Below are 14,187 nucleotides of genomic sequence, written 5' to 3' on the forward strand. Positions count from 1 at the left end.
GTATCACTATTTAAATGGAAAAGTAGCTAGAATATTGGTAGAAACTGAGACAAAATCTGCAGAAGCCATGAGCTTGATCCATTTCTGTGGCTCTTGTGCACTTTGCTCTACTTTAGACATACAGTGGATGGGGGACACATATTGCCACTGGGAAGTCCTGGGAGAATGGAGCTTTTTCTTTGTGACACCCTACAAGGAGATTCCCAGGACACTTAGGTGTAGGACAAGGATTCCCTTCTACCCCAGGGAACTCTGTTTTCCATCTTTCCTGAAGTGGGTTTTATGAACTACACAGCAGTGCTACTTCTGGAGAACCTTCTCACACCTGAAGTGATATCAAGGGATGAAACCAAGTGACTGAACTGACAAATAGAACAAATATTTCACATTAGAGAAAGAAAGGTCAGAATGGAGTTCAAGACTGAGTGTTGAAAGTGAAAGGTGGGAAAACAATAGAGAAGAGAAATAAAGAAGAAGAAAAGAGGAAGGTTGGGAAGATTTCCACTTGGTTTGTTTCTGGCAGATGTCTTAAGTGTGGTTGGGAAGATTTCTGCTGGTTTGTTTCTGGCAGATGTCTTTGGTGTGCCTGGAGATGGTGCCTTCTAGTTCTGCTGCCCACACTCCCACCAAAGCTTTCCCTGGCTGCTCCCAGCCATTGTCTGAGCACGATGGGGCTACTAGATCTGGCTCTTTCTGCCCAATGCAAATGCTTGCTCTGGGGCAAATCCTTGCTCTGGGGCTCCCCATGGGCCTGACTGAAGCTTTCTTAGAACTGCAGTCCAACGTTCTATCTACCCAATACCTCCCTTTCCTCTATCTCTTCACAGATGCCAGCTTATCCTGAATTGAATAATGGACCCCTAAAATTCTTGTCCACCTGTAACCTCAGAATGTGACCCTAATTGGAAATAGAGTCTTTGCAGATGGAATTAATTAATATGAGTTCATAATGGATTAGGGTGGGTCCTAAATCCAATGACTCATGTCCTTATAAGAAGTCCAGGTGGAGATGCAGAGAGGGGAAGGTGGTGTGAAGATGGAGGCAGAGGTTAAAGTATTGTGTCTACAAGCCAAGGAATGCCAAGGATTGCTGGTGACTACAAGAAGCTGGGAGAGAGGCCTGGAACAGATTCTCCCTCAGAGTCTCCAAAAAAACCCATCCTACCAACACCTTGGTTTAGGACTTCTGACTCCAGAACTGGGAGGCAATACATTTCTGTTGTTTTTAGCCATCCAGTGTGTGGTCCCCTGTTAAGCAGGCCTAGTACACTAACACACAGATCCACATTGTGGTCTGAGACTCACCCTGTCTGCTCTTCTCCTTCTCGCCTCTGTCCTTCATAGGGCACATCCACCAAATAAATCCCCTGCACTTTTAATTCCCTGTTGGTGCCTACTTTCCAGAAAACCTACACTGTCATACACCCCAAAATTAAAAAAAAAATCCAAGTTTTAGGCTTTCAATCAAAAGCTTCAGAAAGAGACTCTACCACTGAGTCAACAAGAATACTGAGCTGCTAGTCCTCCCCACGTACTTGGCTGAGTGGAAGGGGTATAAAGATGAACAAGACAGAAACTCTGCCATAAGTGCTCTCTCAGTCCAATTAGAGGAGAGTTTTGTCTTGAGGACACATAATAAATCAAAATAAAATATCTCAATACAGTGGCAAAAATGTAATCAAGACATGAAGTACTTTAAGGCAGTGCAGGTGCTTAGCAACACGGAAGGTCACCTGACCCAGTATACAGAAGGGATAGCCAGGAAACACCTCTCAAGAAGAGATAACACTTATGCTGAGACTGGAAAATGCACAGGAGTTGCCTGGACAGAACACAGAATAGAAAAGCATTCTAGGCAGACAAAGAGCGTGGACAAAAGCATATGTATTCTTTAGGAGACTAAAATTAAGTTGATCTTAAGTCTCATCCACTTTGGGAAAAAAGAAAGGAGATAACATGGCCAGATAGCTTTTCAGAAGTGGTCTTAGAATTGTGCTGGACTTGAGCATACAACGTGGAGTTGGGGACATATTTCTTAAACCTCCCCCCACCCCTGACCCCTTGTCCAATTAGACTCACTCCTTGTTTTGCATGGGATTTTTGAGACTCTGTATGAAGTTGGGTTTTAGACATAACAGACATGACTGAGGGTCTAAGGCATCCAGCAGAACTCTGCTTAAAATCAACCTCCAATACCCGTGTGGAAAAAATTCAGTGCTGTGAACCAGCACCACTGAAAAGAGATTGTTGAAATAATAAGTAAATTATGCGATTTTTAAAAACATACCTTGTACTTGCTTGGAAGCAAAAGTTGAGGTCCCTTTAATAAACATACTGGATGCAGTGGCTCACACCTTTAATCTCAATATTTTGGGAGGCCTAAATGGGAGGACTGCTTGAACCCAGGAGTTTGAGACCAGCTTGGGCATCTCTAAAAAAATAAATAAATAAACAAGTATTTAAGAATTATATCATTTGAATAATCTAATGTAAAACATATATTACCAAATATTTTTATGAAGGTCCAGCGTTTTGTTGAAACTATCTAGTAAGCCTCCTGTAGCTGTTACCACTGCAAAACTAAGTGTGTAGTTAGTGGAGCGGGCAGGGTGGTAGGGATACTGTGAAAAATTGAGTAAATGACAAAGTGGAACAATGACATCAAAGGAGAGGGCAACAGACAGGACAGCAACATGAGGAAGGGAGAAAGGCAGGAAGATTCAGACAGAAAAGCAGGACGATCTTAGAAAATTCTGCCACTTGCGCTTCCAAAAAAGTTAAGAAAAAGAATAACCAGAATTTGCTAAAAATGGGAATGAAATAGATACTAAAACACCAAATAAAGGGCTCTAGAGAGGGAACAGGAACTCTAGTGCCCAGGCTGTTCCCTGTCACTGCTGTGTGCATATTCAGTATCTCCCTGGCCTGCACTGGCCTCTCTGTTCAAGTGGGCCCTGTCCTCCTCTGTGAACAAACTGTAGCCAAAAGAATTTTAAGTGCTCATTTAGTCAGTTACATATGTATTATCAGAGCTTAGTCTTCAGCAGACTGCCTCTAGACACTCAGGAATTTCTCACTGGCAACCAGTGTTGCCCAGGGTCTCACCGATCCTGGGTGAACAGTGGTAATAGGGAGGAACATGAAGGATAGAACCATTGCACAGCAGCCTCTTGCAATCATCTAGTCCTTTAAGAACAGCTCTGCTGTGCTGCTAGTAGTCCTCAGGCCACACTGTGAGAACAAGTTACAGAGCACCGTGGTGAGTGCTGAGTGAGTCAGGAAGTAGAGATAGGAAGAGAGAGAGAGAAAGGGAGAAGGGGAGAGAGATCTGTAGTCCACAGAAAAGGCAGGAAGCAACATATGTCCTTGACTCATTTGATACTGCACTTTGTCCTACTTCCCAAGGATTCAGTCACTGCCATTTACCTTTAGCATTCCAGGCAGATAGAATCCTGCTCTACACATGAATCTGGGCACAAAGCCATGCAGGTGTGAGTACACCCATGAAGGAAGTGGCACTCAAAGACTCCAGGAGTTCAGGCCAGGCGCAGTGGCTCATGCCTGTAAGCCCAGCACTTTGGGAGGCCGAGGTGGGTGGATCACCTGAGAGTGAAACTCCATCTCTACAAAAATACAAAAATTAGCCGAGCATGATGGCAGGTGCCTGTAATCCCAGCTACTTGGGAGGCTGAGGCAGAAGAATCACTTGAACCCTGGGAGGTGGAGGTTGCAGTGATCTTAGATCATGCCATTACACTCCAGACTGGGTGACACAGCGAGACTCTGTCTCAAAAAAAAAAAAAAAAAGACTCAAGGAGTTCTAATATGCCCCATTAGGTGGACACCAGAATGGCCCCCTGTAACTTTTTCCTACCTTCTTCTCTCCTAATTCTTTTTCTGTGGAGGAAACAATAATTGTCTCTGAATCATCCCTATTCGGAGCATCAAGGATATATTAGAAGGTCTGGGTAAACAAGCAGAAATATTGCAAAAGTGCTAAAACATCAGACTTCAGGGTCGAACTTGTGGTTTGCTTCTGCTTTTTCTACCCGCTCTAAAGGTGTTCCTGATGTAGAAGCTTCCTCAGTGTTCCCTGTGTTGGTGTGCAAGGCAGAAAGAAGATGGGGTAAAAGAGTGCATGCATCCTCCCCTACAAACCAGAGGCTGATAGCATTAGGGAGAAGCTAGGGTTTGGCCTCACACAAGCAGTTTGCACTGTTGTCCAATCCCAGGTGGGGTGGTTGCCTCTTCATTTCCTTTGATAGCAACCGCCTGTTGCATGATGCAGTGTGGGTGTCCTCAGAGGTAACTACCTAAGTTTGCATACTTCCTGACTGACAGAACACTCCTGCCAGTGCCTCCAGGCCAGGGTGGTGGTGTTGGTGGGAGGAGTAAGTAACCAAGTTTCACTTCCTTGCCTTGGAGACTCAGAGCCTTAGCAGGCTGCTGTCTCACAGAGCGAGAGGGTGTCAGGAGCAGCCCAGTTGTCTCTCTCTCTCTACCTCTGTGAAGGGTGCGAATGGGCAGAGCAGAACTTCTAGAAGGGAAGATGAGCACCCAGGATCCCTCAGATCTGTGGAGCAGATCCGACGGAGAGGCTGAGCTGCTCCAGGACTTGGGGTAAGGCAGCAGATCTCCTTTCAAAGTACCTAATGGGTGGATATTGACTCCACACTCCCACCTGCATGCTTTGATTAATGACTATCTTCAGTGCCTTGTTGCCCTCTGCCACCTCAACCATTTATTTTTTTCCACTTTATTCATTTATATCTGTTAAGCATCTTCTTGTTTAGGGCTAATTCCACTGGAAAAGCAGACATTATTTTTCTAGATGTGAAAACAAGTAGGTTGAGAAAATAGGAAAAAAAATCAAATGTTGGACATTCTTTGAGAAGAGGGACAGAATTGGGATGTAGAGGTGATGTTGCCTGGCTTCCTTGATGTTGCTCTGGTTTATGAATAAATGTGCTGTTCAAGAGTTTCTAGCACTGACCCAGGGACAGTAAAAGGACTGTGTTTCTGGTAAGATAAACAGAAAGTCTACTCTACTGTAAGGGAGAGGGACTTTTTCAAAAGATAGAGAATGAGGAAGTTTCTGCAACAGTCTCGCTTGAATGTTTCTTTCTCCTGATACTGCATTTGTTAGCTTTTATATCATATGTATGTCCAGAGAGCCAACTTTGAGCCTTTCAATACCAACAATCCAGGAAGAGGATAAAATTTCTGCTTCAAACAGGTAGTTATAGGTAGGTGGAGTCATTGGACCTCTGTCTTTAAGAAGGGACCCAGATGACAACTCATCCGGGTATTTAATAAGAAACAAGTATTACACAAGAGAGGAATTGGGAATTTCCTAAAGAAACTGCCTAATGCACTGGGAACATCCCAATGAAGGTGGCTTTGACACCTGTGCATGAGGAGAGGCAAAACCTTTACCTTCTGCCTGGATAAATAGCTCTAAATCTTCATAGCAATCCAATGACATAGGAGCTGTTGTCATCTTCATCTTACAAAGGATGAAAACAAGCACCAAACAGGTTTGAATAACTTGCCTGCTAGTCACATATCAATTACATAGCAAAGCTGGGCATCCAAACTGCCACAGGCTACGTCCTAAACCAAAGAAAAACCAAAATAAAGTTGAAATCTCTCTGTGTTAAGGCTGCAGAGATTGTATCTTTTTATGTTGTATTACTGTAAAAGTTTATCAATAATTCCTGTCTTTAGATTATAAAACTGAGGTCTCGGAATTGAACTCTACTTTCATTTGGCAAATCAGATAAAACACCTGGAATTTTCATTAAAGAAAACTCCCCTTATTAGGAAGCCAGAGCTCTAGAATCTCTCTATCCCTCTAGATTGAATCCACAAACAGAAGAGGTAAAAGGCCCTTCTGTGAGCATCCAGCACAGGTGTCACCAAGTCCAAAAGCTAAAGCTGAACTGTGGCCCCCAGTGCCTTACTGAACTATTAAGCTGCAATGCTTTACATGTTCTGTTAACTGTATTCCCAGCCCACTGTAATAGAAAACCCCACAGGAGGAGATAGAGGAATATATTCAATTCTGGTCCTTAGTTAAACAAACAATCCTAGAACCCAGAGTCTATGGTTGAGTACTGTGGGAACATGCTTAGATGACAAAGATTGGTTAGATGCTGTCTCTGTGCCCCACCATGATGTCAACAGCAAGAAGCAACTACAGGTGAACCCCACAGGTGAAATAGGACTATGTCTTTCCTCCATGTGCAAAGAATAGACATTGAATACAAAACCGAGTCACACCACTTCCCTGCAAAAAAAGGGTACATTCATGTCCCGATTTCCCTATTTCAGAAGGCCTGAACAATTAATAAACATGAGGATGATTTCTATAGCAGTGGGCAACCTGCAGTTATCTGGGAAAACTGCTCTACAGTCCTGGTTCTTGACCTTGGCTGCACTCTGGAACAACTTGACACCCAAGCCACAGACTTGACAAATGATTTCAGTATCTCTGGGGGTGGGCGTTTTCTTGTCAAACTCTCCAAGTAATTCCAAAGTGAGACCCTAGGTTGATGATTACTGCATAGAATATGTATCTACCAAATGCATTAGCTAAATGTGGTCTTATTTTTCATTTTAAGTCTGTTGGGTGTGTACTTGAATCTTAAAATTACTAATAGATGTTGATATTTTGTTTGTTGGTTTAGGGGCATTTTGATTAGCAACTTTATTGAGGGATATTTTACATGCCATAAAATATGCCCGTTTCAAGTGTACAATTCAATACTTTTGACTAACTTTACAGAGTGATACAACCATCACCATAAATCAGTTTTAGGACATTTCTGTTCTCCCAAAAAGAACTCTCAGATGTATGGCTTATTTAAGCATGCTCAACAGTGTGCTGGAAAAACACCTAGGAAGAGTTGGGGTGTGGAGAAAGCCCTGATTTCAAGAACTTGCCTAATTCCCTGCTATAAGTACTCCCACTATAGACAATTTCAAGCTGCCAACAATTTAACATCATTGAATTGAATATTTAATAATCAACTTGTGTCAGTACTTGCTCCTGCAGCACCTCACTGATACATTTTTTATAGATAACAATTTGAGAACTCTTGACAATGACTTGTTGCCTCTGCCAGAATACTGAACATAACTCGAATATTATACTGACTTTTTCTTTGAACCTTTAACCACTGGTGCGATAGAATCTCTACCAAACCTTCTGATTAATTTAGTTTCCAAAGACCTCCTTAAAAACAAAATGATTTAATGTAATTGATAGATAAAAGGTGGCTGGTTTTAATGACTTAATTTTTCAATTATTTTTAAGAGGTTATTTGAGTAGTTAGATAAATCCTTACATTTATATTTTTGATAGACATAAACAGATAAGTTAGTGGTTAAATTACAGAAATAGCAGAAGTCTTTGTTCCTGGGCCTCTGTTTTTTTCAGGCTCTGGAATATGTAAATCCTGTAAATTGAGCCCTGAACTACAGCAAATCCATCACTTGCCTTTCTAGGACACATACAACTTGCTCAGAGTACAGGTTTATTAATTTCTAAAATACCTAAATCAAGCAACACAGTGCTTTTCCATGTCTCATTTATAGAGTGTCAGCCTAAAATCATTAATTTTCTTTCATCTAAAATACATTAATGTATCCAGAAGCAAAGGAGAAATAAAATCATCTTAAATTGTTGCTCAGCTTCGCTTACACTTCGCAGTGGAGAGTACGGGCTTAGGGGAAAGAGAGGTGTGGGGAGGGCAAGAAGTGAGGGTGTGGAGAATCGGGGGAGAGGAAGGAGGTGGACCACGAACGAGGAGATGGGTCAGGCTGTTTGCTGCTTGCAAAATGAAAATATGGCAAAATAAAACAAGCAACAAATACTGGAGATATCACCTAAGTAACAAACTGGTAAAGAATAGCTAGTTAAATTACTGAAAATTCCAGCAATTCTTTGGCTTTAACAAAGGTTACTATACTATTTCTACATATAGCTATATATATGTATAAACACAAAAGAAATAACATAAAATGAAGGTGTTTTAGTACACTTTAAATATTCAAATGATCTAGTCAGTCGTAACTCCAAGTAAGAAACATAATAAACGTTCTGTTTTTTATATACTTTCTCAAATCGAAAGCTGTATAAGAAAGTGCCAGTGTTTGGCTGGATTGGCCAGTGCCAAAGAACCAGATTCTAAGCTCTGAATATTTAAATAAATTGATAACTAATTCTTCACGTATAAGAGAAGGTTAGAGTAGATCATGGAGCAGCAAACCTTTTTTTATAAAGGGCTGGGTAATGAACGTTTTAGGCTTTGCAGGCCTTACAGTCTCTACCTCAACTACTCACATCTGCCATTGTGCAAAGCTACCAGAGAACACAGAAACAAATGACCGTGATGGCGTTCAAACAAAACGTTATTTATATACTGAAATATGAATTTCATATAATTTTTATGAATATTCTTCTATTTCCCCCAAGCATTTCAAAATGTACAGCCATTCTTGGCTCTCAGGCCATACTAAAACAGGTATGGAAAGCTGACAGGAATTACCCCTCAGCTGGTGGTTTGCTGACCCAAGGAATAAATGATAATAAACAAAATGAGTCCCTATTATAAGGCAGGCATTTTGTAGACACTAGCTCTGGTCTTCAAAAGGCACTGGTATTCCAGCTTTACACAGGAAGAGACTCAAGAGCAGAAAAATCAGGTTGCCTACAGTCTCGGAGTGTCTGTGTTCAAAACCCATGCTGACTTCACAAACCAGGTTATTTCCCTGCTGTGACAGTCCTAATTTACTGACCACCTACTGTGCACCAGCAGCATGCCATTCACGTGCATAATGCCATTTAGCCTTCACAATAACACTTTCAATACGATATCACCATACTCATTTCATAGATGCAAAAGGTGACTTCAATAAGCTAAGTATACAATCCAGGTCACAGACTTTGTAAGTAGTGGAGCTGAGAGACACACCTAGGAACTTACCCCAGAGCTTTTCACTGCATGGTGCTGCTTTGTAGAGCCCACTGGTCAAAGGTATATATTCTAATAATGGCAATTAGTAATTATTGGATGCTTATCATGTGCCAAGCACTACTTTAAGCCCTTTGCCCATGTGAACTTGTTTAATTTACACATTGCTGTGAAGTGGGTATTATTACTAATGTCATCCCCATTTATAGATGAGAAAAGTAAAGAACAGAGTTTTAATCACATGCTCAAGGTTCCATTCTAACATATCTTCAAATCCAAGAGTTTTGCTCCAGAGCCTTCATGCTTGACTGCTAACGTAACCTCCTGGTTTTCATCAAATTTCTCTCATCTTATTGTACTAGCACATGTTCATAGTGCTTAATATGAACTGAGAGAAGCAAAGAAAGTTCTATGATTATAAAAAGTTTACTATAAAAGACATTATTCTTTCTATTCCTCACATAATATACATGCATATGTACACAAAGCCAGGCCAGCATCCTGGTTAATCAGAACATTATTGAATTTTGTGTAGATTTCATTTTCAGGACTAGAAAAATTTATTCAGCTAAGAAACTAAAGTCAAAATTTCAGTGGAACCTGTTTACAGAGGTGTGACACCAACTACAGCAATACAGCTTGTTCCTCTTCTGTGCACAACTCTGTAATCTTGGATTCTAAAAACGGAAGGTGGTTCTTCTGTGGTTGTATAATTAGTATGTAACTAGTGTACAGTTCCATCTCTTCTTAACTCAAGTGAATTTCCCTTCAGTTGTGGTGTTTTTCTGTTCCTCCGAAGGGTGACTTCCTTCTACTTACAAGTGGAAATCTGTCCCACAGATTGTCCATGTTAGAGGGAGTCACTTTGTTTCATTCATTCACTCTTCTACTGGGTCATAAATCTATCTGTTGAATGATGACGCCAGGCAAGGCAGCATAGAGGAGACTACAATAAAGAAGGCATGGCTGTGCAGAGATGGAGGATTCATATGCATGTAGCGTTAGAATGCAGTGTTGTGTGGGCTGAGGGCTGTGACAGTGTCTAGATAAAACAGCCTCCTATGGAAGGCTGTCTTCTCCACAGTGGAAGTGGAGAAGATGGCCTTGGAGCTGATATGATTTTTGTCAGTTGAAGTTAGAAGAGGTGAAATTTTCTACAGAGAAAATGGCACGAATAAAGGAGTGATGGTAGCAAAATACGCAAGGATTCAGGATTGAAACAGCTCACATGAACTCAGACCCACCCAGTCCCCAAGACCCATCTGGTTTGTCAGCATTCAGGGTGGTCTGGTTCTGGTCTCTACCTCCATCAGTCTCATCCTATGAGAAGCTTCAACTTGGCTTTTCTCTTGTAATTCTGCTTTCATGACCATATTCTCAGACATTTTGTTAAAGCTTGCATTAATTTCTGGCTCCTACCAACTCCCGTAGAGGATAAATTCCTATTGTGAGCCCATAGACCTCTGTCTCCTACTCCCTGATAGAGGCCTGCCTCTACCAGGAGCATAGTGCACACTGCTGGGCCTCACTGGTGTTCCTTGCTCACCACCTCCTTCTCTATGGTCATGCTCCCCCTGACCCTGCCTACTAGTACCTGCCCCCATTATCTGCTGTTAGACCTTCTTTGTTTAAAAAATGTTTATAACTTTGAAAAGTGTAAGAGTAATTGTTACGTAACAGGGGTACCTTAATGGCGCCGGTTCCGGGTTCTTCTCCCCTCCTTGACCAGGCACTATCTGAACCCGCCAAAGGAGGGCCAATCAGAAAGAAGCATCTCCCGCCTTCCCTTGGGCCCGCCCCTAGCCCAATCCACGTAGGCCCAAGGGATATAAAACCCAGCACACCAGCAGCCCTCTCTCTCTTCTCTTCCTTCTCTGCTCGATACCTCCAATAAAGATCTCTTGACCGCGACCGGTGTAGTTTGGTCTCCGCCCGGCCCCTTTCATTGGTGCCGTGACTCGGATCGGGACTCCCCACCCCCCTTGGTGGGACCCAGATCCCTTTTGGGCTCAGTCCAGACCCCGGCCGGTCTTTGCTTATTTTCCTGTTCGCCGACCTCTACGCCCAACACCAGCCTCATCTCGGTAAGTCTCCCCTTCCGGTGTCTGACACCAGTCGACCGGCTCCCGCCTCAGCCGCCCACATGGCTGCTGTAAATCCTATTTTAGACTCGGCCTCCAGGGAGCGGGGTTCCCTCCTTTTCCTCCTCACTCGCCAGGCCTAGGCCCCTTCCCCTTTCTCGCTCCGAAAATCCTGGTACCAGGTGGCCCACGGCCCTCGGCCTCCTAGAGGCCCTCAGTCCTTTCATGTCGGTGACGACCAACTCGAAGGGTCTGACTCACAGCATGGTCATTGGCTGGTAGGGGACGCCCTGCCCAGCCCTTTGCCATATATTTCCGTAAACCCCCTCTTCTCATAATGGGAGCCTCTGCATCCCTGCCGGCCGACTCTCCCTTACAATGCCTTTTAAATAACTTATCAGCCCTTGGTTTGGCTGCTGATCAAAACTGGCCCACCTACCCTCTAGACAACCAAAACAGATGGCCCACTTATGGGTCCTTTGATCCCAACCTTCTCCAGGATTGCTACAACTATTGTGAGTGAACAGGAAAATGGTCAGAGATCCCCTACGTTCATGGCTTCTTTCTTCTACGGGACAAACCCAACCTCCGCCTCCCTTGCAAGCCGCAACACCTTATCGCTGCTCTCAAGCTACCAACCTCTCCTTCCGCTCCCGACTTTGATCCTGCTAATGAACCCCCTCCCCCATACCACCACCCTCCACCTCATCTTCCAGTCGCCGCTCAACCGGTTGAAACCGGCTACCAACCCGGACCACACAAAGACCAAACTGCTTACACCCCGCTCTCATGCATCTCCTAAGTCCTCTTCTCTGGCTTTCCGCCTCTCACATCTTTACACTTTCCTCCGCTGGCGGGCCCTCTTCCCAGCCCTATTCTCACTATGATAGAAAATGGCTGGGACCCTCTCTTCCACATGTTCCACTTCGCCGTCTGGCTCCCACATCAACAAACACACCCCCTTCCTATATTATACCACTAAAAACAATGCCTCCTCCCGAGCCATACATATCGACAACCCCGCCGACCCGGTCTGGGGCCAGTCAGTTACAGGAGGCATATATCCCAGCAATGCCTGGGCATATCCAACTCAAACCATAACTATTTCCCGTTCCCTCAGAATCCATCTCTAACCAAACCTTTAACCAGCTTCTCCTCAGAAACTACCAGCTCCTAGTGACTTGTGAAGACACGGCAGACTCCAGAGACAGTCTCACACCCTGCTGACCTCTTAAACGGCCAACGACAAGCAATAGATACCCAGGATTGGAGGGGGGAGGGGGTAGGCCTGCCCTCGCACCCTAAATTAACTACCATCTTCTTTTCTCTTCGGGCAGACCAAACTCTACCCCTAGTACCCCAGATGGCTACAGCAAGCCGATTCTACCAATTCTTAAACACCCTTCGCTCAGACAGCTGGCTCATCACAGACCCCTCCCTGCCCCTTGGCTGCCTCACGGCTTTGGCATAGACTTCACACCCAAGGAGGTGTTCATATATAGCGCCCTACTACTTGGCCTTATACTCCTACTGTGCCCTGTCCACAACCCTCACAGTCCTCCCTTACCCCTCCCCCACAACGCCCCTGTCCAGCAGGAAGTAGCCAGACGAACTACAACGCCCATTTCCCCACTTCTTAAAAAACAAAAAAGGGAGGGATGTTAGGTAACAGGGATACCTTAATGGCGCCGGTTCTGGGTTCTTCTCCCCTCCTTGACCGGGCACTGTCTGAACCCGCCAAAGGAGGGCCAATCAGAAAGAAGCATCTCCCGCCTTCCCTTGGGCCCGCCCCTAGCCCAATCCACGTAGGCCCAAGGGATATAAAACCCAGCACACCAGCAGCCCTCTCTCTCTTCTCTTCCTTCTCCGCTGGATACCTCCAATAAAGATCTCTTGACCGCGACCCGTGTAGTTTGGACTCCGCCCGGCCCCTTTCAGTAATCACTCGTTTTGATAACGGTATGATGATTATTTAAAAGAATGTCACTTTTTAGAGATGTACGTTGAATTATTTAGGGTTAAAGTGTCAGGATATCTGTAATTTACTTTAAAACTGTTCATCAAAAGAGTCAAAATTAAACATTGTATTAAAAATGTGGCAAAAGTTTAAAAATTATTCTACCTAAAATATGGGTATTATTTAAATGCAGTAACATTCATGCTATTTTTCTACTTTTCAGTATATCTGAATTTATTTATAATAAATAGTTGAAAATAATAGTAATATATACTAATTATTAAAAATTAGAGAGATAAAGAGAAGCATCAAAATACAAAGAAAAGCACTAAAATGTCAGCCATGTACTACCACCTAAAATAACATTGTTCATCTTGATTCCAGTTTTTAAAAAAGGTTTTTCTCTACACACATGTACACATATACGGAGATTGAATTGTAATCGTATTATATGTATAATTTTGCTTTTGCTTTTTGGTAGGATATTTTTCCATCATCTCCTTCTTGATCTGTCTCAAAGTAGGCTCTTGTTTCCCTCTGAAAGCATGGATATTTAGGTTGATCTAGATTCCAGAGGGCCTAAAGTAGATTTGGTCAATTAACAATGTGGACTCACTGAAGGTTTGTAGGAATGTGGAATTACATAGTCATCATGTTTTGTTTTTAGGGAGATTAATCTGGTAGTTCAGCATGATGGGTGGCAATGGGGCTAGAGCCAAGACAGTGGGTTAGTGAGGGAGTTTTCAGATTGGTGAGTAGGAAACTAGAGTACTGACCTGGGAATAGTCAGGAAGGAACAAGGGTAGAATCCAGCAATTCCACTGAGCTAAGCAAAATAAGTGACCCATGTCCAAACAAAACTAGTTCTACTGCTTTTGTGTACGTTTTCAAAATGGTATCAAAGAAATTTTGAAAACCTTAATGTCTCACAAATATATTATAACTCATTGTTTGCTTTATCACTATAAATTACTAAATTTTCCTGGGTTTCATGTTACTGCTCCTAGAGTTCTGACTTATACAACTTGATTGCATGTTTGGGTTGATTCACCAGATAATCTTGAAACCATTTTGCAGATGTCAGTCCTGAGGTACTGAGAGGTTTAGCCACCTGCTTTAGGCTAGAGCACAGTAAACTCCTTTTAATGGTGAACTCCTTAGGAGCAGGACA

The 14,187-nt window shown here is 43.1% G+C and overlaps 1 protein-coding gene across 2 annotated transcripts in view; it reads left to right on the forward strand.

Moving 5' to 3' along the window:
- The first annotated feature begins 4,432 nt into the window (after positions 1 to 4,432).
- DAPP1 (dual adaptor of phosphotyrosine and 3-phosphoinositides 1) overlaps positions 4,433 to 14,187 on the forward strand; it is a 55,610-nt gene continuing 45,855 nt past the window's right edge. For both annotated transcript variants that reach the window (XM_030819167.1, XM_030819166.1), the window contains exon 1: positions 4,433 to 4,620. In XM_030819167.1, coding sequence (XP_030675027.1) covers positions 4,520 to 4,620 — 101 coding nt within the window. In that variant the 5' untranslated portion in view covers positions 4,433 to 4,519. The remainder of the gene's footprint in view (positions 4,621 to 14,187) is intronic.

The sequence above is a fragment of the Nomascus leucogenys genome, chromosome 9 (genome assembly GCF_006542625.1).
Source record: "Nomascus leucogenys isolate Asia chromosome 9, Asia_NLE_v1, whole genome shotgun sequence".
NCBI classification, from domain to species: Eukaryota; Metazoa; Chordata; class Mammalia; order Primates; family Hylobatidae; genus Nomascus; species Nomascus leucogenys.